Genomic DNA, 24,740 nt, shown 5'->3' on the forward strand with positions numbered 1-24,740 from the left:
TTTTTAAAAAGAAAAAACGATGACATGCCCATATGTATAAAGGATAAAGAGCATTTCGTTCAACTCAAATAGGTCTCAACTGGACCAAGATCAATTTAGGCTAGACTAAAACTTGAGAGATTATTAATCCGAATTTTTTTTATTTTATTTATGATCAAATGGTCTCTAATGGATCAAGAAACGATCTCTAAAGGACCAAACACACAAACACAATTGGGTTAGAATTGGGCCCACTGAACTTGTGAGGTGCACTATACCAATATGATCAAATTTGATTGGGACTTTTACAAAAGGTTGGCCTTACCATAAGCCGAAGATCCTTTGGGCCTTGAGTTTTTAGTAAGCCTTAGGCTGAGGTGATTTCTGGACTGGTCCAGAAAACAATTAAACCATGAAAAAAAGGTTGGGCTTATCATAAGCCAAAGGTCCTTGGGCCTTGAGTTTTAAGTGAACCTTAGAGATTTTTGGACTGATCTAGAAAACAACTAAACCATGAAAAAAAAAATTAGGACTTGAGTTGGACAATAAACACGAAACAAAGGCATTCCTTCTTTGGAATTTTTGTTAAGGAGACAATGAAAATGTATTCTCCCATCTCAATCATTAGGTGGAAGTCTTGAGACTGTTAAAACAATCTAGAGAAACAAAGAAAAAGAGGAGGCTCTGCCCTGAACCCCAGCAGGGGTGCGCTGCCCCCTGCAACCCCGGCCAACTCACCGTGGAGTTGGATCCACGAAAATTCTATGTGAGATTAAGCCTCGTTCCATGAAAGCTTTGATACCATGTTAAACAATTCAGAGAAACAAAGAAAAAGAGGAGACTACTGTTTCATTGATTCTACATAATGCTATTGAATACAAAAAGATAATATAACCTAAATACAAAGAGACTATATATAGCCTAAATCAAAGGAAACTGAAAAGATTCTTTTATCCTTAATAAACAATAAAACAAAATAACCCTATATTTCTTAATAGGGACTAGTGGTTTCCTTCTACACGATGGGTAACGACAATGATAATTGATGTATGCGTGATACATCCAATTAAAAGTCTCTTCTTTTAAGAAGAGACCTTGAGAACCTTTGCAATTAGTTAAGTGATGATCTTAAGAACTGAAAGGAAATCGATTGGAGTGGCTAATGATGGACAATAAAGGAAATATCAGAGTGAAAAATGGTGTGTGATCTATCTAAATATCATGGTGAGGAGTGTCTATCAAGTCACGATGTAGACTTTGGACATTGATTGAAATGAAGGGATGAGACTTGTAAATAATAGCTTCTTTTTTTTTTACTAACCGAGTGTCCGGGCCAACTTGCGCGCACCACGACTAATCTCGGGGAGGACTACCACAGCAACCCACCGCCATGGTCCCCCAGTTAAATCATGAGAAAAACCCAAGAGGAGAATCGAACCCGTGACATGTGCCTAACCCACACTTCACGTGCTCGCCCTTACCACTTAGGCAACCCATGGGTGGGTTTTATAAATCATAGTTGTTTACACTAAAGTCAGGATATTTGGAAGATGAGTTTGAACATGACTTTGATAAAATGCCATGAGACATCATGCAACAGGATTGCAATGACATAGATTAGAACAAGTCAGGAGCATGGTCAGCTCTGATATTTCGATCAGAGCCGACCATGGCTTTGACACCATGTGAAATTTCTTATAAATCAAAATCAAAATAATCAAAAGAGCAATTCAAATGATTTGAATAACCTGAATTAAATTGATCTCCGGTGAGATTCATTTAAATAAGGAATATAGTTACAGATCAGCCAATCAGGTTACATAAATACATCAACTTGATACAATGCATTTGATCACCTTAATAAATTATAACATGACTAAACTATCTATATTATTTTATACATATTGATACATCTTAATAAATTGTAACATAACTAATACTCTAATAGTTAGAACCAATTTGATGTGAATATATTTATTAAATTTAAAATTTTCTCATGTTGAATACAAGGGCATGGCATCGATGAGAATGATGGGTATATGTATCCAAAATACAGAGTACAATAGTTAAATGGACAGCTGAGAAAGATTTTCTCAATTTTTATTTAGAACTGAGGTCAATCTTTGGAATGGATCCAATCCCAAAAGAGAAGTTTCTAACGTGATTAATTATTTAGGAAATTCATTTTAATTTACAAATGTGAAAAGCGATATCCAGGTTTTTCAAGAGAATATGGCTGATATTTTATTTTTTTTCAAAGTGACAATCTCACTGGTTATAAAAGTGACGATCTAGCAGATTTACCACTTTTTAGCGACATCGTCACTATATAAATCAGCAAGATTATCACTTTGTAAAAAAAATATCAGCTATCTCGCTACTTTATAGTTGTGAGATAGCTAGTTACTTTGACAAACCCTCCATCTCGTTCGTCATGCTTTGGAAATTGGGAATTAAACCAAACAGTTAGCTGGCATCAGAATTTCACCATATTCAACTAATGAAAGAGTAATTTACCATACCTAAAATTCCCAATAAAATTGATAAATGTGGGGATCTAACTCAAAATCAATTGGCAATGAATGGAGAGGCCCATAAGCTTATAAAGAGAGAGATAAACAATGCTATTTTGTGTATGATGTGGGACAAAACTCAACATGGCCTCACACGTGTGGGCCAGACTGGGCTAAAGAACGTGGAGATATGAATGATGGACGTGGAGGAGAGAGAAAGGCCAATTCTGATACCATGATAAATTTAGGATCCATCTCAAAATCAATTGACAATGAAGGGAGAGGACCGGAGCTTATAAGGAAAGAGACAAGGCAATTTTGTGTCTGATGTGGGACTAAACTCAACAAAAATAATAAAACAAATTAAAATAAAAATTATTTGTAAACTTAGAAGTTTTATTGATGTGTGTCTAGATGATGATGAAGGGAGGATACTTATTACATCATGGTTGATGGTACATATATTTTTCAAATACACGCTCCTATCATCCAAAATTTTATCTTTAATCGTTGGTGGTCTGTTAAACACATCTTGACATTGAGTTGCTTGATCTTTCGCCTCACCCGTCAATCTATCAACTTCTTTATAAGATTGAGAGTCCGCAAGCCCACGAGCGTCTCGAAGCTTACTGATGGCTGTACTGTATATAGTAGAGCACTTCTGCATGCGGCCCAATACATCACTGTCGCGGGTGTATTTGATCGTTGTTTGGATGTAAGAATATGTGTCGGTAGCATTCGATAACGCTTTATCGATAAAGATCTTGATATAATCATTTTTATCTAAGCTTGCACTTCGAGGATCAGATTGAAGGGTAGGGACGCATAGGTAGAAGAATTCAGTTCTTTGGCAAGTTTGATCGATCAAATCGTCCCTTTGGCTGAGAGGCACAACAGCAGAAGTTTGATGCAACATAAAGCCAAGAGAGAGTGATGAAATAAGAAAGAAAAGGAGTTCTTGTTGGGTCCCAACCATTTTTCCTTATGTAACTACCACTAGTTGAAACATCTCTTTATATAGGCATATGATGTACGATATTATAGTTACGGAGGTGAGTTAATAAAATAACATCAAATTAAAAAATAGATGATGATGGGGACAATGACGTCATGTGATTGAGATTTACCATATTATATTACCACTGGGATCTATCTGTATATGGAAAGTAAATCCCAGCTTAGATTTTATAGGTGTCCCACGGGGATTTGGGTAATAATATTTGAGATACCTACCGTTGTCACATTAATTCCAAACAAAAAAAATACCCCCGACTTCACTCCCTCCTAACAAAAGATAATCTCAACTTCGATATCATGCCAAAAAAGATTTTATTTTGTTCATTTTTTTTTCTTAAATCTCTCTCTCTCTCTCTCTCTCTCTCTCTCTCTCTCTCTCTCTCTCTCTCTCTCTCTCCATAACTAATTCTATTATTTTTTCCTATTTTGTTCATTTTTTCCTTAAACCCCACATTCATTTTTCTCATTGTTGAGCGAGACATCTCAAATGTTTTGAAAAACTCATCCCAGACGACTCAATCTTGTTCACGGATGAGACAAGATGCCAAAAGAAGTTTTAAAACCATGGGAACAAATGCAAAATGGAATGGTCTGAATGAACGATGAAAGTATCCCAAGACGACACACTCGGATGTATGTCAATAGGCCGGTTTCAGTTTGGCTCCTAAGGAACTTAGAACCATAACCATTATATTAATTTGGTTCCAGGTCCGATTCCAAAATAAATGGAACCAGAATCGAAACCGTCAAAAACACGGATACCCATCAATTCTAATTCTCAAGAATTGAATGAGAAAAAAACATATTTCCAATCATTATAAAAAAAATTCCTTTCAAAAAATTAACACATTATCAACAAAATTGTTAATTTAGTTATAATTTGTTATATTTAATGTTGATATGTGATTTTCGAATTCGAAAATCAATTCAACGATGATTTGGAGTCACCACCATTATTTTTATAAAAGGGTGTGAATGATCACCTGAAAAGTATTTTTTAGAAAAATGTCTTTTTGATATCTTAGTGACTCTTGTATGAATTAGGACATCAATCCACCTAGGATCTAGGTAAGGGTTCGGTTAGAGAGAAGAGAAGGTGTTAGACACCTCTCTTTCTCCATCAAATGACGGTAACCTTAACAACGTGATTATTTTTTGATAAAAAATGAAATAAAAAAAAGGATCAAATGATCGACAACTTGTACCCTTAAAAGTGAGGGGTTTGTTATTGACTCGAATTATAAGGGTCATCTCATTCAAAGAGATGATTCTCGTCAAAATCTTGCCTTAAGAAGTTAATTTTGAAAAATGTTGGCTAATGGTTATAGGTTCGTTCTCATGGGTTAAAAAAGGCCCAATTACTGACAGTCCCAAAATTAGTTGAGTGGGGTGTGTGCGAATCATGTTTAGGGGTTTAAAATAATTTTATTTGAAAATGATTACAACTCCTACACTTTCAACCGAACCAAAATTCGATCTACCAGAGGTAGGAGAGGGTATTCATGGCATCTTATGACTTTCTAAACCAAATTAAAGAAATGAGGTAGAAGAAGAAAATGGAGAAATGAGGGAGACGTATTATTTTTCCTTAACCCACCTTGAAGTCTTGACTTCTTCTTTTCTTCTTAGATCCTTAATAGAATTTGTGAGTTTCCTTTTAGGGAAGAGGAAATAGTGAGAGAGAATGAGTGAGTAAAGAGAAGTTGAGAGTTTTATTTACTTTTTATAATTTTTTAAGACTTGAAAACATTATAGATTGAGAGAGATGACTTGAAGGGAAGTATTCAAGAATGTGTGGTTTGTGTTTAGAATAAGGTGTTTATAGGATTTTAGAGGTGACTTTTAAGGGTAAAAATGTCAAAGGTGAAAGGTTAAAAGCTAATAGCATGAGGTGCAAGCATTGGGAAGTTATTATTTTAAGGTTGGAAAGGGGTATATGTGGAAGGTGGTGGGAATGAATCATTCTTGACCCATGTGGATTAGATTTTTCAACCCATATGGGTTGAGTGTTAGGTAGGGTTAAAGGGTATGGGTGTTAGTTGAAAGAATGATTGTGTGAATAGGTAGTTATAGATATTTTGGAAAGGTGAAGGAGATGATGACAAGTGTCGCAAGGGTATGAAGATGTATGTTAGGTGAGTTGATTAAGAAAAAGGGGTGTAGGTTGGGTTGTTTTTTTATGAAATGATGGGAGTAGATTATGACATGGGTGTGATGTATGGATTGATTTGCTTTTTGAGAATGATGATGGGGATGGGTAAAAGAAGTTGGGAAGTGGTGGGTGGTGATGACATGTATCATACTTGATGATCAAGGGTTGCATGAACTTTAATTGACTTTGAGCATGGGTATGGGTATAAATAGGGATATGGATTTGGGTTTGGGCTTTAATTGGATTTGATTTGAATTGACTTTTGGTTGATGAGGGCTTAGGTTTTAGAACTGACTTGAGTCTAAGGTTTGGGTTAGAGTTAAGTTGCATTGGTTTAGGGTTAAGTTAGGCAAAGCTATTGGCTAGGGTTTTGCTTGTTTTAAGGTAAGGTTAAAATGGGATTTAACAGGTTGGAGATCAGTTGGCTTAGAATGAGCTTGAGTTTTGGGTTAGACGGTGAAAATTTGAGAATGTGATGGGTTTCAAAGGCTTTATTGTGGGTCCATAAGACTTTTAAAGGCTTTAGGACTTTTTGACTTGATCAAAATGTTGATTTTCAAATATTTTAACTTTTTAAGTCCATTGACTAATTTTGTTAGAAAAAACAGATTTTTTTGTGTTCTTCTGAGTGAGGGCCCGTTCGAATTGGGATGTCTATACTTACAATACAAATTAATAATTTTTTTCAAAAATAAAAATTTATCTTTTTTAAAAGTAATAATTATTAGAAGAGTAACTAATTTTAAATTTCAATTGATAATTTATATGAAAAATTGAAGAATTTTATATCAAATTCATTTATTTTTTAAATAAAAAAAAAATCTTAAATCATCTATTATATGGAAAGAAATGACAAAATAAATCGGTTCTAGGTACCTATAGGATAGAACCTATAACGGTTCTGGTTCCTATCGGTTTGGTTCCATTTTAAATCCGACTCTAATCGGTTCCAATGAAAAAGGATCCGCAACTGGGCTATTCAATTCTGATTTCGGTTAAATGGGTACCCATTGACACCCCTACTTGGATGGACCCTCATTATCACTATGTCTCAGCAAGACACACTCAAGGGAAACAGATTAGGTCGAATCTTGAAAAATCAATGATATATAATATTTCATAGGTTTGTTTTTATCTCATGTAGGATTCGTGGAAATAAAAAAAGAAAGTGGATCGAGTCAAATTATGTAAGTATCAAATGGATAAAAGATCAAATCAAGAAATCAGATCAAAAGGAGATTCTCACCCTAGAACCCATTACACCCAAGAATAAGGTGAGGATCCGAAGTTATAGGTCTCAAGGTGGATTATGGATTATAGATTCTTTGCATCCACAATTATTATTATTATTATTAGACAATTAGAAACTGATTATTCTCAACTAGAAATGTTAGGTATGATTCTCTTTTATGTTTATTTCTTGTAGTTTTTTATATAAGTTCACTGAGTTCTTGTAATCACATTCAAGGAATTGTCAATAAAATCATTATGCCATATTTAGGAAGTGCTTCCTAGGGCTTAGAAGATAGGGTGAATTACCATTTAATGAACTGAATTCAAAGAATTTACGATTCCTACTCACTGTTCATTTTAATTGCCAAAACGTGAACGGTAATGAATTCAAAGGTTTTCAAGTGACTATTTCACTAATAGTCATTTAAACCTGTGAAATTAAATTTTCATTTTAAACCTGTGAAATAGTCACTTCAAAACCTCCAAATTAGTTACTATTCACGTTTTGGTAATTAAAATGTAAAATGATCAGTGAGTCAGAATCATAAATTCGTCAAAAGTTGATCCCTTTTTGACATGCTTCTTGTGAGAATCCAAATGTTTTGACTTGGAAATTTTTTTTGATGGAGAAAAAACTAAAAATCACCCCTAAAATAGGAACCTTAGAGCCACTCCTACCGGATGCTTCAAATTGGCATCTTCTTCATTTTAAAGACTCCAAACCACTTTTGAACTCCAACTAGTCTCATCTTCAAATCACAATTCCTTCCTCTAAAACACTATATTTGAAGGGACACAATAAGTATTTAAATTATATATATTACATAAAAAGGGACACAAAGGGTATTATGAAAAAGGTGAATAATGATAGAGATCAGCCATCAAATCTTCTCTCTCGCCTTTATATTTGAAAATGTGAACAGTGATATAAAGATGATAACTTCATTTTGATGGATGGTTGGAGTTTGGTTCCGGCGCCTTTAACTCTAAATATAGAGATTTGAAAGACAGTTGGAACTGCTCATAGGGCCTTGTTTTGGATTTTTGTTCTTCAAAAAGCATCACCTATGTAAATTTCTTAGAGATATTTGCTCATCGAAAAATTAATATGAGATTTCACAAAATCCCTATCAACCAATAACATGATGCCTAATGTGGGTAATTTTGTAAATTGGGGATGCCCTCAATGCAAGAGACTTTGTCTAATTGGTCAATCTGGAATTTTGTGAAATACTAAATTGACTTTCTTGTGGGTAAAAAGTTTTTCAAAATTTTCAAAATTTTGCGATTATAAACAAGTGGGAAAAGGTTTAGGATAAAACTTGACCAGATTCAATCACTTGTAAAATACAATAATGACACTCAACCCACAAAAGGCATAGATAATACTCATGCGGATCGGGTTTGAACCGGACCCAATCTGATAGTTTAAGGCAGGTTCAACCCGTTATCTCTATGGGTCACTGTCTAATTGGACCACTAAGAGTCATTCAAGTTGGTTTCAATCCAGGGGATCAGCAAGTAAAAACATCCATTTTACATGTGGTGCACTCGTGGGTGGGCCCAACTACCCAAATGGGTACTGTCTCCAGTTGGTGCCTTAATTAAATTTGGGCTTGTTTTGGCCTTTTGGGGGTATTTGATATCTTAGGTGGTCCTCTATTTTTGAATTTTTGGATTCACTTACATGTGCCACGTGGATGAATGGTTAAGAAGCTCCAACGGTCAGAAAGTAATTTATCCTTTTTAATTTTTTATTTTTTTTATGATTCACTTTCATATGAAACCATGTTAGAGTAGACAATGAAGTCCACAACTTTGTTGAGATCATATAACCTTGAAATCCAAAAATAAGATATTTAAAAAATATGTAGTGGACCCCAATTTGCATGTTCAGATGGCCAGCACTCACTGCCCCCTGCTCTTTTCAATCAACAATAGTCAACATTTTTATAATAACTGTTATTGTAGGTGAAGAGTGTATGAATCTATTTCATTAAACATATCTATAATGAAAATATATGTTGAGTCAGATAATGTTTCTTTAACATCTCTTTTGTTATTTCTTTTATTAAATTATATTAGTCCACCTTCCTTCCAAATCCTATGATTTGACCTTGATGTAGTATTAATCAAAGAGACTCTAAATATCAAAGTCATTTTGATAATTCTCTCAATTTAAATGACAATGATCTTGGATGGACCCACCCACGATTAACTTGAACTCCAATGCCTAGGCGTGTTGTGAGCTATCCTTTGAAATTTTTCTTTCCTTTTTATGTTATACACTTAGCTATTCTTATACTATCTTGAAAATACTCACTTTGTAATTTTGAAGCATGGTTTTAAATTATGATTATTTCTTGGAGTGCATGCAAAACTCATATTCCTAATTGGTAATAAATGAAGTAATTTGACAATTTATATTGAGGTGAGTACAATTATGATCTTATCCCTTGTTGTATATGTCTTCTCAATATAAGAATGAACGGTATTACTACAGAAAAAAAAAGTCAATCAATTAATATTGTCAAAGAAAAAAAGTTCCAAAAGAGACGTGTAGAGATATAAAGAGCCCCAAATTCACGAAGACAAATATGATCAAAATCACAATTGGAAGAATCTGATGGATAAAAAGAACAACTTACCAAGATAAAGATACAATCTTAAAATATCCACCCATTACAGAAGGGTACCTTACTAAAATATGGAGCTTGGATTTGCTATTGAGGAATGTGGGTGTTACATTGTAAAATGAATAATATGCAAACACAATGTATTCAAAATCTTAATATTTATAGTTTAACCTATCAAAATTTGCCCTTTCAACCCTAACTCCGGAATTGATAGGATCAAATCAGACTTGAAATCCGATCAATTTTGATTGGATAACTTCATGTTTGGATTAAAGATTTGGATTCAAACAAGTATCAGATAAGGATTTGATCTATTATCTTATAGTGGTAGTTTGCACAACCAAAAAGTTATTTCGAGTGTTGGAAGAAGGTCGAAATATACAAAATTTTATCAAGACTATGTTAAAAAAATAATATGAGAATATTCTTAAGCATCGAGAGAATTGCACATATGGAGATTAAAAAAAGAATCGATCTAATCGAGGTTGTTCACTATATGGCATTCCCAAAGTTGTTAATAGAGGGGTAGACCATAAGGAAAATGCCCTCAGAAAAATTTATTTCTATTAAAAATACCCTCAAATGCTTATTTCCAAGGTGTATTACTATTTAATGCTTCTTGGGGGCACATGTTAGCAAGGCCCTACCAAAGGGTTTGGTGTGCCGTAAGTAAAAGTTAGTGTGCCAATAGAAATTATCTTAGATAGCTTTGATTTTGTTCTATAAAAGTGGGCCCAACATTCTGATTGTGTCCTGATTTTTTCGGCATAAATAGATCTTGATCAAAATATTCAGACTTACAATTACATATGAATTAAGAAAGCTGACTCAGTCAACAAGTCCAGTTGCAGAAACCCAGAAAAAAAAGAAAAGTAAAAGAAAAAAGAGAAACGAACACCAAAAAGAACTCAGAGAGTCCCAAATCAGTCATCTTTTGCACAAAATGGAGAAACCCCAAAAAGATGGAAGACCCCATTAACCCTACACAACCAACCAAGCCAAACCAAACCAAAAGCACCAAAAAGAAATTAAAAAAAATCTAAGTAACCAAATAGATGGGCATGGCGGAGGTGGAGATCCGATGTTCTTGATGGTCCATATTAAGCTCTCTGAGGCTGAGATAAGGCATATCAATACCTCCATTACTCATGGGTGTCAATGTTCCTGAAAGTGGACCTGATGTCGGACGACTACTCGTCCGACAAGGCGTGACTGACCCACTTCGGCTCTCTGTCATGTAAACAGGACCAGATATTGCGCCCATATAAGCTCTGCTTCTTCTCATATAGCCATGATCATCATCATCATCACCATCAAATTTAACATTGTGGGCCCACTTCCATCTCCAGAATATAAGAGCATTTCTCCACCATTTCTTCTTCTTGTTGTTGTTGGTCTTCTTCTTTGAATCTTCTTTAGAGATGGGTTTCTGTAGTTTGAAGTGCAGAGCATCTATAGATCTCAAAGTTTCTCTCTTATGCCTTCGAGCTTCTTCTAAGACCTAAAGATAGAAAGTCGAGTGAGATTTAGAGAGAAAAAAAAAAAAAAAAGAGAAGGGTATTTGAGAGAGGAACAGACCTGATAGTAGTCGATTTGGGGATCGAAGCCATAATCGCTGAAATGCTGAGGATTTGGCAGGATCGGAAATACTGGGGACTTGTTCGTCATTTCTTCTCTTTCTCTCTTATTTCGGTCCCCTCTTTCTCTGTTGCAGGTTTACAACAGCACATGAAAAAGAAAGCTAAGTTGAAGAGTTAAGAGACTTGAGAGAGAGCGAGAGTGACTGAGAGCGTAAAAACTAAAAAGTTGAATTAGCGCGTTTGGGGGGCACGGGAAACCCTAAGTACATGCCATCACTTTTCACGTTCCAATAATACCCCTGTCAATTAAGGTGTTTTAGACATCCCTCGTTTCCTTCACGTTTAAGTGAAATATCTGAGATACCCCTATATTTCTTGAGCTCATTCAACTTTTAAAGATTATTATAAAATGGCTCAAATGCCCTCTTCTTCAACCTTGAGTTTGAAATCATGGTACTATTTGATTGTAATTAGGAAAATATAAAATTGAAAAAAAAAAAAGGAGAGAGAGATTGAGGTTTATTTCAAGAATTTGGTTTCATTTTTCCATGGGATTGGATTGAAAAATGAAATAAAACCTATATTTAGATTTTTCGATGACGATAAAAAAACATTTTGAACAAAAATTGAATAATCAAATAATTAAAAAAATATATAATTTTTTTTATGAAAGTTACATTTTCAACTTTGTCTAAGATCCTATTTGATTTTTTTTAATAATTTTTTTTTTTATTAAAAATTAAAAAATATGTTTGGATTAATTTCAAAAGATACTTTTAAAAAGTAACAAATTTTAATTTATTTAAAAGTAAAAAAAAAAAAAATTCACTTTCTCCCAAAGTTATTTTCTTTCACAATTACTTTCTATTTTCTACTTCTTTTACTTTCAATCTAAATAGGACTTTAATTTTTATAGAAAACATTTTATTATTCTATCTAAAATTTCGTAGTATACAATAGATAAAGATTTTATGGAAAATTATCAAAAAATGTTCTAATATTTTATTAATTATCAGACAAATAATATTAATTTTTAAAAATTTACTAAAAATGAATTAAAGTATTGGATTGTTCAATGTTTTACTTACTCATTAGACAGTCCAATGTTTATATTGTATTTTGCACTAAATATCAAAAATGTCCCTCTACTATCAAGTTCTTTAGTGGGTATTTTCAGCGTTCAAATTCATAAAATAACATAAAACGTTGGATTGTCCATCGACTTACTAAAATAACGGATTGCACAACGATTTAAGTTTTGTTTGTTCTTTTGGTAATTTTGTTAAAAAAATGTTATTTTTTAATAATTAATTAAGATTTTGATCCATTTTTTTGATAATTTACAAAGATTTTACCTTGAAGATTTCAAGAAGATTAAAGAAGAGTTTTTGGCTAGAGGTTGAAAACCACGATATAGAAAAATTAGCATATTGATGTCATTTTCCGTTGGTCTCTCACAAAAGACTGAGATCAAGTGGCATATATCGTCGTTTTGAATACGTCTAGGGGTAAGAGAGAGAAAGGATTTGATTTCTGTTCCATGTAGCCGTTAAGGATGGTAGAGTGTTTTAGACGGCTGCAACGTGGCACTGTTTCAGATAAGTGGGCCTGAATAAGAAAGCTCCAACATATAAATCAGAAATCTCATGACCGTAGCAGCCTATAACAGAGTCGTTTTTTGCTCACAAAATATTTACTTACAGGGCTGACAATCTCCTCAGTGCTTGCCACGTCAAGCATGCAAGGGTACTTTTGTAAATTAAAAATGCCATTAAATACGATACATGTGATTGGTGGATCTCAGATTTTTGTGAGCGAAAAAATTTTCAACTATAACCGTACTGTCATTATATTTGATATAGAAGTTCTAAGCTGTACAACAGTGGGTACACAATCAGATGACCACAGTAGAATTTGTTGACTGTGATGTCTATTTAAGGTTAATCTTATTTCGGTATTTGGTACAATTCTGTGACCTATTGATGGTCCCCTGTACTACGTGTCTAATAATGATTCAGGGAGTAATTCCTACTTATCAAACCACAAATTGACTCCGAATCCTAGGGATCAGAAATTTATATTAACGTTCAGGATTTAAAAGTGAAAACATAGAAGACCGTATTGTAGTTAATGATAGAGTACGACTAGCCTTACTAAGTTGGCTAGGATTTCACCATTACTAGGGGTCCTTGGACTCAATTTGTGGAATAAAAGAACATGATTTGATGCTTCAGATTTGTAGAGGACTAAATTATATGAACTTTTAGAACAAAAAAAAATAATAAAAATTAATTTTCACATTGAATTTGAATTTTAAATTTTGGAGTTTGGTAATTATCCATTTAAGAAGAACTTAGATCAAGCTAAAATATAAAAAAGAAAATTGAATTTTTTTTCTTTGATCCAAGTTTAGAGGGCTGTGGTGTTGAATTGCTGATGTGGCAATCCATTTGATCTAACAGCCCTTAGTAAAGATGAAAATCTTACTATGTTAGTAAGGAAAGAGTTTTCATAATGATATTCTACTACCGTATCTTTGAGAACAGTTGACTTTATTTCGTAGGGCCTAATAACGCCTGGTCCAGTCCGATAGAATTTTCGAAAGTAAATTTTTATTTATAGATAAAAGATAACTTAAAATATTATCATCTCTAGGCAGTTTTTATTTATTTATTTATTAAGATAGATCTTAGACCCATATTTTGATAAAAACGTTGACATTCAATAATTTCAAAAAATGTATAAGTTTAATTGTTTTTCATAGGGCCTGAAGTTCAACCCCAGGGTTGATGCTGGACTCAAGCATAGCCAATTTTAAGCCTGATAACGAGTATTGGGCTTGCCTATAAATAGCCCACTTCTTTGTGGTCGGTATAGGGCTCCACCAAACCGGACCATACCCACATACTAAAAGTCAAGATATCAATGAATCATATAAAATCTAAGATCCGATCCGGGTCAATGATTTGGGTTGTGACAATGATCTAAATCAATAAAGATCTGATTTGCCAATTTATCAAATTTATTTTGATTAATCTTGTTCGGATCGGATAATGTAATTGATAATATATAAATGGAATATTTTATATACATCTTTATCAAAAGTAATCTTGTTCAGATCCAAAAATGTTGATTTTGATCGAATTAGAAAAAAAACCAACGAATATAAATTCGGATCGGCTACTAAAATAACATATCCAATTGGGGATTAGATAGGATTCAGGTCTAATAAATTTTTTATCTCATCGAGACCAATTCAATATCAATCTGATTTGTGAACTTTGATACATTGACAGCCCTAGTCAGTATCATTTTTCTTTTTATGATTTATGAACCATAGGCCAATTGAGATGGGACCCAAAGCCATGTGAAAGGCAAATGAGGTGCTTTTGTTTTACTTGGTTTAGAGGGCATGTTTGGTGGACGACACGCATGTGTTTTTTTCTTCTGTCCATTACTCCATTTTCAAGACTAGACCGTGTTGTGTGATGGATATAAAGCAGGTTTGGAGGTGGTTCGGTTAGAACTTCGAACTTAGAACTTAGAAAGGAATAGATTCTATTCACAAGTTATCTAAAAGTTCTTCAATCTTATAAATTAAATTCCTAGAGTTTACTCATGCACTAGGTGTATACATCTTCTTCTTTGAGGTTAAATGGGTAAAAGAGAAAAGATAATAAGGATAAAAGAATATGTTACAGGGGTATTATTGAAAAATGTAGGGGGGAGGGGGGTAAAGGGTGAAGAAAGACAATAAAGTGAGGTTGTGTGAATTATACTCTTTGTCACAATCTTTATACCCATAAAATTATAGTTTAGTAGGATCAACAATCGTGTTTTATTATATCGAAGTTTACCCTCTTATATGAAAATCTTGGTTTAACTATCAGATTTGTTACTATTAATAGTAGATTTCTTGGTTAGGAGCTATTGTGCAACTTGAGACACTTTCACTCTCAAATTTGAGAGAAGCTCAAATCTTTTAAAAATGTCTGGAAAGTACTACAATAATTTGGACTACTTTTCAAAAAAATGGAAGGATTTTCTTGAATTTCATGTTTGTACATAGTAGGTGAAGATGTAGAGACTCACAATATTTTAAAAAGGTAAGGTTGTAGGGTGGAAGAATGAAGTAGAGGATTGAAGAGTGCTCATATCACAACCCCGAGGGGTTGGTTCAACGTCAATTTCAGACCGATAAGTAGTTAATGCCCGTAGGTCGTGAGTTTGATATCCAGTGTGAGCATTAATTCCTCATGGGACACCCCTAAGGGCGCACCCTCACTTACCTACCTGGTATGGGTGGTGCACGTTCCCGGGGACTAATCTTTGGTAAGGATGTCAATGGGCCGGGTTTGGGTATTGAATGTAGGTCTGCTGGGTGGTCTGGCCCGCTATACTATATTAAAATGTATTGTATGATACATTTTTTATGAATTAATAATGGTGCCCATAAAATTTTATTGTAATTAAAGAATGCAATTAATTTTGTGAAATATGTTAATAAAATCCTATTTTAATTAGTTTATTGTTCTTTGGTATGCTTGTGACACAATACAAAAAGAATTAAAAACTGATTTGGCTGCTCCGCCAATAGCCCGAATATAAGTGGGCGGCTTAAAGGTGGACAAGGCTTGGACTAAGATTTTATTACTTAGAGCCGGCCTGATCTGATGTTTAAATGAGTAGGGTTCAAGCGAAGTTTTTTAGCCTTAAAGGGTCCTATCCATTGATGGCCTTAGCCCTTGGATAAGACCATGGTCTATGGATTGGGCAAAACCCAGATATGAGCACGATCCACTGTCTTTGAAACCCATTGAATAAGTTTGACTTGAGATAGACCATGATGATCAACTTGATTAATACAATGAGGGACTATGTTTGTGACTTCTTAATCTAATTGATCGAATGGTTGACACATCCAAAAACTACCATCATGTCACAAAGGATCACTGTAAGTCCAACACTAACAACTACCACTTTTAAATTTAAGTCAAGCTCATCCATAGCTAACTAATACATTTTAGATGCCCTACCACTATGAAGATTCTTATACTAACAAGTGTTGCCCCTAAGAAAACCCATTGATGACCCATAGCCATAAGTTAGACTCACGGGTGCCAAACAAGTATCACTGTTCGCCAGTGTTTTAAAAATTTGACTGAATTGGAAGTCTGGTTCCATCGGATTTTGTAATTCAATATATTCGACTAATGAACTATTGATTTTTATGAGTATTATATTTTATTAAAATAAATAAATGTATATATATTTTAATATTGAGTCGTGATAATCTGACCTGAAAAAAATGTATTCAATTTGTACTCGGTTGATTTGACAAGGGTGCAAAATGATAGATCTTTTTCTTCGGGATATACAAGGAAAAAGACTATCGTTTTGTGCACTTGCCAAGTCAATCTATTATAGATTATGTATGTTTTTTCGAGTCATTTTATCATTAGTCTTCAATATTTTTAATGAATATATTGTGAAAAAATCACAATAGTAAGGATAACACAATCACACAAAACACAAGGAATTACGTGATTTAACAGTGTGTCTATGTCCATGGAACAGAACAAGAATAATTACTATTTTTTCTCTTTGTTTTAGAGTCCTACAGATCCCTATTTATATAACTGAGAATTACCAAAATAAATAAAATTCTTCAAAATAAAAATCCCTAAAAATACCCTTTTCATACTTCTTAAAAAATTCAGAACCCCCCCCCCCCCCCCCCCCCCCCAATCAACTAGACCCTTTAACTCTTTTAACTCTTTGTAGCACAAAATAATACAAAATATTTACACAACCCATATATGTATCCGGTCCGGTTTTTATCTGGCTTCTTTTGTCTTTAAATTTGACTAAGTCAAAAGAGATGTCTTGTGCCGTAAGGCATAGGCAGGATTGAAGTACACGGCAAGTAGATCATATTTAGAAAATAATTAATGCAAAAAAGAGAACATTAAATGAGGAAATCTGAGGTGTTGCGCATAATCACGAGGACAAGTATTTGTGAGCAACACCTTTGTGTTTTCAAGGAATGGGGACTTAAAAAAGTGATTTTCCACCAACCCTTATTAAATATATATATTTACTTAATATTTAACCCTTAATTTATATTTCTAACTGTGGGCCCATATGAATAATATTTTAGACGCATTTGTTGATTCGTCCATATCTTGAAGACTAAAATGATAGAATTTCAATCCCTTTTGATATTCTCAACCTAATAAAAAGTTATTTTCATAAAAAATCAACCACTTGTACAAAAGTTTTTTTAGGATGAGAGAATTGATTTGGGGAACGATTTGACCACAAACTGTTGTACTATTTCCCTTCTTAGGGGGAAAACCACTTCTAAGGTAATTGTCAGAATACTTGGTGATCCCCAATGAATCAAATCCAAACATGTTGTCGAAGGAATCTTATTCATCGTTGCACGTACCATCAGGTATCAATGTGGTACCTATCAAAGAGTCGATGCTTTATTAACTAGAATCAAACTCGATCAAGTTCAAATAAGAAGCTGATTGTATCTCGTGATTTCATTTACCTATTTGTAGAATTACCTTCCCTAAAATCCTGATTTCGCAATTTTCTTTCGTTACATCTCCCTCATGATCAATTCTATAATCTTCGAGATTCATGATTATTCATTTCGGGTTTTGTTTCGTTAGCCATACTTCTCGACTGTCAAGGATAGAGTTAGTAAGGAGTTGGCGGGGGCAATAGCCCCCAGAGAAACCCCTATATCACTTTTGATGGGGTTAGAAGTTTTGGAATAGGCTGATTTTTTGTGAGGATGATCTCTACGGTGAAGAGATCATCCTCACAAAAAATCAGCTCATTTTGAAACTTCTAACCCTAGTTTACAAGTTGAAGAATAGTGGACCGTCCAATTTTTGTAAATCACTTTTGATGGGGTTAGAAGTTTTGAAATAGGCTGGTTTTTTGTGAGGATGATTTCTACGGCAAACTTTTACCTCCTTTCATTTTTTTTCTTTTTTTTTGTTGATGACATTGCCTCTTGACCGGGCCTTCTCATATTCTAATTGGAAATGACCTAAATATTCTTTTCTTCAACTTCTAATAAAAAACCTTTGAATTTCTCCTTAAAACCATTCATCTTCAAGTTCTTCAACTATACAACTAACTATAATTTGCCCCCACTACAAGAAAATCTTGTCGACTGTTAAATTGTTCAAGAAGAAAGATTGCCTCGATAGTTGTAGTCTACCCCATTGAGAGCATCTCCAACGATAGGTAAAGGAAACCACCAGATAAGGAGAGTAAAAATTGTTATTTTAATTATTGTAAATTTTGATCTCAATTCCAATAAATTCAACACTTCTTTCTCTATGTTTAATATTTAAAGTTATTTTATTCCACAAACAAATATTTTTATGATATATTCCTTTTTTTATTTGATGACTCAAATTGAAATTTTGACTTTGTTTTTATAAGGAAAAAATGATCATTTTTAAAATGTTTTGGCCAATTATAATTGTTGGAAGTTATAGAAAATCAAAAAAAAATTTAAACTCTAAAATATCATAATTTTATATTATGATTGTGTGAAAAAATACAGGTAATGTTTGGTTTTATAAACAAAAATATGACCGTTTCTCTTTGCATTAGAAATACAAAAAAAATAGTGATTTACTAAAACATGTCCTAAAAATTGAAAAATTACCAAAATGGCAATATATTCTTTTAAGCAGTTTTACTAAAACTAAATGAAGGAAAGTATTTGATATTTTATAGTGTCCCATTTTGATAATTTTTCAATTTTACCATGTTGTTTTGATAATTCTCTCTACAAAAAAAATGACAGTTTTATTATTGTTGGAAAGTACTAAAATGACTAAAATTTTAAGTTTTAAAAAATTGCCACTTTTTCAAAAAGAAAAAAAAACCTTTTATCAAATAACTAGTGTTGATAGCTCGCTAGATGTTGCAAGTGAAACCACAGTAGTTATTTGAATTTTAGGCTTTAAAGAGCCTATTGAAGCCTCAAAATCATTGTTTCCACTCTTTAAAGGAATAACCAATAGACTCTAACGAGCCTGTAGGAAGTGCTTTTAGAGCCCGTTTGAATATATTTAAAAGAAAAAAAAAATTCTTTTTAATTTTATTTGGGTTAATTTTAAAAAATCACTTTTAAAAAAAGCAAAATAAAACTATTTTCTACTTTATAAAGTTATTTTCTCTCAAAACTGTTTTCTTCAACAATTATTTTTTACTTTTTTTTACTTTGGCATTGTTTAAGAAAATACTCTACACTTAATATAAATTTTGTAGGGGATAAAATCCACTCCAATCTAGTCCATTTATGTCACATTAAATCAATACGTATCCCAAGACATACAAGTAGTATTGTTTAAACTGGATCTTATCTAATGAAAAAAGATTTCATTATAAGAAGATTCTTACCTTTTAGATAATTATTATATCCAGATAAGGAAGAATCTTAAAGTTACAATCTAATTAGAATTATAATTATATTTTAAGATTATGATTTCTTTTCATAAAAAGGGAGGAGGGAGGGGGAGTCTCGGGACTATCATGTAAAAGGATTGTAATGTAACTATGTAATATTGGATATAATGAAATGACTCTTAGAACTTGTAAATGTAAGTATCTTTGTTGAATCACGTAAAAATTTATTTTTTTATTTTTACAATTCATGTGTGACCTTGATTGGAATTGAGATCTCAAGGTGGAAGCGAAAAATTATTTATACAAATCCCTGATGACACTTATTTGAGTAGATTAGTCACCTATTTTTCTTTTATACTACTAAAATACTAATATTAGCATAGATTGATTTGGAGAAACATAAATATTTGGACCACAATAATTGCCTGGTCGACCTCTTTAAGTTTCTTAGTGCTATTTTTCTTTCTCTACTTCATTTTTTTTTTAAATAATACTTTTAATAATTGTGTCTTATATCAAACTATCCACTAATTTATTCCTTAATCTATTGACACGTTTTCTTCTTGGACTTTATGTTCCTCATCTCTCCTAAGAAGATTATGAGAATTCAAGATAATCTAATTCCAATTTTGTGTTTTTAAAAGCTCTCCAAGTTTGAAATTGGCCAAGAATTCTCACTTTGCAACTATGTGAATCCTAACATGGTCACAGGATGGCCCTAGATATTCCTATAATTTATCTGGGGAATGACTTATCGGTCAGCTTGGGATCATTCAACTGTTATAGAGACCAAAAATCCAATTTCATCTTTGCAACTAATTTTCAATAACAAAGATTATTATGTTTAAAAAAACTTAACATACTCTTAGAGTCGGAATTGTTTTAAGAGTAAATTACACTTTGACCCCATGTGGTTTGGCAGAATTCCATGTCGATCCCTCCCCCCTCTTCCAAGCTCAGATGTTGTTTTATTATTTTATCCTCTCACTTTATCTTATTTTATAAAATAAATAAATAAAAATTAAATTTTAAAGCTGAAAATGTCCTTGTCTAAGTATTCACAAGTAAACTCAATTTTTCAGGATATTTTTGTTTATAAAAAAGAAATAACATTTAAAAAATGGGGTAGAATGGTTTTTCTAAGAAGTAAAAGAAAATTATCATTTTTCAAAAGTTTCTAAGCGTATATACAAACACTTGAAGGGGCTTAGCTTGTTAGGTAGGTTAAAGTTTATGAGTCTTGGTAACATAGCTTAAGTCATAAAATCCACCTCCACCTATGAAGTATCAATTATAACTTAGTAATTAGTAATTGTTAATCTCTAAACCCATTTACTTACAAGGGAAAAAAAAACACTTTGAGATGCTTAAAATGCCATTTATACTATTAGTAACATCATGTATTAAGATGGGATGGGATGTGTATGAGAAAGTGATAAACTTTTGATGAATTTACGATTCTAACTCATTCACTGTTCATTTTAATTAGCAAAATGTGAACAATAACAAATTCGGAGATTTTTAAAGTGAGAATTTTGTAGGTTTTTTGCGAAATAGACACTTTTAAACCATCGAATTCATTACTGTTCTGAATTATTAGTTCTAAAAAAATGATTGTTCATGTTTTGATAATTAAAATTAACAATTAACCTAAATAGTAAATAACTCATTTTTAACTCACGAAATGGTAATTCACCCTATTAAAATTATCCTAGCTAGGTTTAGAAAACCGGATACAAGTTCTCTTAGGACATGACCCATTGTTTTGGTTGTCTTGTAATGGTCCAGATGTCCATGTACCGATTATGACAGAGTAAAAGTACTTTATATAAGGGATTTATAAGATATATTGGAATCCCATTCTCAGTGTGCCCATTTTTCCTTGTGCGCTCCCCCTTTCCTTTCACTTTTAGGTTTTCATAATGGATAGTGTGGATAATGGATAGACAGGAACATGGGTAATGAACTCAAAAAGTGAGACAAGTTCATTAGCTAAAGAAAAAAAAAAAAAAAAACCAAAGACTTAGAGGGGTTTGTTTGGTTTGTTTTAAATTTTGGAGAGAGGAGAAAGGGATTGGCGTTTTCTACGAGAAATATGTTTGTTTTTTAGGGTAGAAAAAAACACTTTTCTTACTAAGGAGTTGTGCTATCCCACGATACTTACTACAGCATTGTATGTAGAGAATCATCGATTTAATAATCATATCTCAAGGAAGAGTAACTATGGCTCTGTGCACACTACCATGTTAACACGGTGTTAGGAGACAATGTTGCAAAAAGTCGGTGTATTATTGTTCCTTATTATTGGAAGAAAATTTCATGACTATTACCACCCTATATCACCATGTGACATTCAAAACCATGATTATGACAATTTTTTATAGAATTTTAAAAATTATTAATTTTTCTTTAAAGTTATTTTTTCACTATTGACTTTTAATTTTAAATTTCAGAGTACAGTGGCCGTCCATTTTCAGCTCATTGGATCAAAGTCAAGAACAGATTTATTATTATTATTATTAATTTCTTTTTTTATTTGGGTTTCTCCATGAAATCATGTGGGCCCAACAACCCTAAAGTAAGATTTGAAATAATTAATATATCAAACGCCATTATTATTCCTCATAATCAATAATGCAACTAATAATAGATTATCAAATATCAACTTCAGAATCCATTATGAGCATTATTTCCAAACGGTGCTTTGGCATAGAGTAGTAGAATAGCGAGGAAACATCCAAGAAATAGTCCAATTTGAAAACGCCTAAACACGAAGGTTCCTTGCGACATCCTTAACTATCTTTGTCCATTTATATGTTCTCTTCGAGGAAACTTCACCTACAACTCTTACTAGGGCTGCTTATTTATTCAAAAGTCTCCAACGACTAATCAGTCAAAAAGTCAAAAGAAAACAGGTACCGAGTTGAAATTTATTTATTTTTAAATTCCACACAAAAAGATTTTATTCACAAATACCCCTTTGTTTTCGCAAGACTATTACAAAATCATTTGGAATGTTTGAGAGAAAAATATTACTTTTAGGTGCCACCAATGAATCATATCTGATCCATTAACTTCTCTTTTATTTCAAGGATTTGGGTTCTAATAAGATTTAATCTGATAAAATTGTGCATAATTTGGGATCGACAATGTCTTAACCCAAACGCGTTTTGGATTAGATCCATTGGTTGAGTCCAAATAATGATCCCAATCAATAAGGACTTGATCTACAAAGTTATTAAATCCGGACTTATATAAAATCTAATTCTCATTAGATTGATTCTAGATCAGAAGTTAGGACTTGAATATGATCTATTGATGAATGGTCAATGTAAGTAAGAAACAATATCTAAAAGGAAGAACGAACACACATTACCACAATCAGATTTAATGCTCATGGGGTCTTCAATGTAGGGATTTAGGTTATTGGAGTGCGTAACTATTTTCGACAAGTACGAATTTTCTGTTAAGAAATTTATGTGTTAAGCTTATGAATCAATAACAAGACGTCATGTATATTATAAAAAACAAAATAAATAAATGAAACACTAAAAATCCAAACTCCTAACGACTCAAAAATTTTCTCTCCTCCAACGATCATTCTTGTTTTTTTAAAAAAAGAAAAAATACACGTAACGTCATGCCATTAGTCCATCAGCTTAGCACAAAAAATTTTAACAACAAATTTATACTGGTCTCTAGGGAGTTGAGAAGCATTATAGTTTTTACCATTGAAACGATTTTATTTATGTGAGAGTAGGAAATGAAGATTATAAATCAATAATATTGTCTCTACGTTTCTAATTATAAATCACGATTATCGTGAAAAATGATAATCATGACACCTAAAAATTGAGAAAAAAATAAATAAAAATATTTTAGTTAAAAAAATAAAAATAAAAAGAGAGAGAGAGAGAACCTAAAAGGGGTGAAGAGTAAACTTATAAAAGGATAGGTATTATAATAGGTATTGTTCATTGTGCATCCTAAAGCATTAAATCCACCACATTTACCATGTCCTTGAGCCCTACAACAACGAGAATATCATGTGACACTCTATGGTCGTCTGACTTGTCAGACAAACCACAACCAAATTTCAACTCCATCGAGACTTGTGTTTATTATTTATTTATTTTTACTACTGTAATCAACAAAATTCCATACTAGATTATTTAAAAATTGATTTGGAATCATATTAATCAACATTATTCCAATTTTTCTTCAAAACACTATGTACTTACCTAATAGTCATTTTTTAAGAATCGATTTTTATTTTTTGACTTCGGATCATATTTCTTTCTTTTCTCCAATGGTCTTTAGATCAAATACATTTGAAACACATGTTATGCTGATTTGACTTGGGATCAAATTGAAATCAAAGCAACCTTGGATGATTCTACTAAAATAGGAATCAAAATTGGATTGAATTGATCCTGAATCGGTATTCGGATTTCTATTATCTTATAAAATTATTTTCAAATAAAATATATTTTAATAAAAATACTATTAAATAATCAACAACAAATATTTCATATAATAAGTCAATATGGTTCGACTTTTCAAGGAAATAACCAATCATCTTGCAATTCATGAGTCATGATAATCAAATACCCCCTCATACTTATGTCCCTATCACAGAACTATAGATTCTAAAAATAAATAAAAAATTAGAATTTTACACATCTCAAGACAAATGAACTACAATTCTATAATGGGAGTGTAGGGGGATATGTGTCAAGGGGGGCTTAAGAAAAACCTTAATGGAATAATATTTCATATAATTATTTAATTTTTAAGGGGTGGTTCTTGATTAGGTTTGATTCTTACCAAACCTGAATCAAAGAATCAAACTCAAGTGATCGATTCCACGTTTTTCAAACTTTGAAAGGAACCCAAATTTATTCCAAACCTACGGAACCGGACCGGGACCAAGGATAATTCGCTCCCGTAGTTTCTTTCACTGGCAACTTCGCTCCAATTTAATTATTTTCACCGCGCACAAAAATGTGGGTATAAGGATAATTCTGTCTTTTCACATTAGAAACACGGTTTCGTTGTCTTGTAGCGTACTAAAAGAGAGGGAGACTGGTCAGGTCAGGTGAAGTGGCGAGCGAGAGAAAATGAGAAAGCAGCATCCAAGAACCTTCCTCCTCTCTCTCTCTTTCCCCCCTATTAAAAACCCTCT

General features: G+C 32.7%; 1 protein-coding gene across 1 annotated transcript; it reads right to left on the reverse strand.

Moving 5' to 3' along the window:
- Positions 1–10,168: 10,168 nt before the first annotated feature.
- On the reverse strand, positions 10,169–11,355 carry LOC147396046 (uncharacterized). The gene is made up of 2 exons (XM_086450977.1): positions 11,109–11,355; positions 10,169–11,031 (listed from the first exon to the last, which is right to left on the reverse strand). Exons 1-2 carry the CDS (start codon positions 11,196–11,198, stop codon positions 10,570–10,572), a joined length of 552 nt encoding a protein of 183 aa, XP_086307103.1. The 5' UTR covers positions 11,199–11,355; the 3' UTR covers positions 10,169–10,569.
- Positions 11,356–24,740: the final 13,385 nt, after the last annotated feature.

This window comes from Akebia trifoliata, chromosome 8, assembly GCF_017979445.1.
Source record: "Akebia trifoliata isolate Shusen 1 chromosome 8, ASM1797944v1, whole genome shotgun sequence".
NCBI lineage: Eukaryota > Viridiplantae > Streptophyta > Magnoliopsida > Ranunculales > Lardizabalaceae > Akebia > Akebia trifoliata.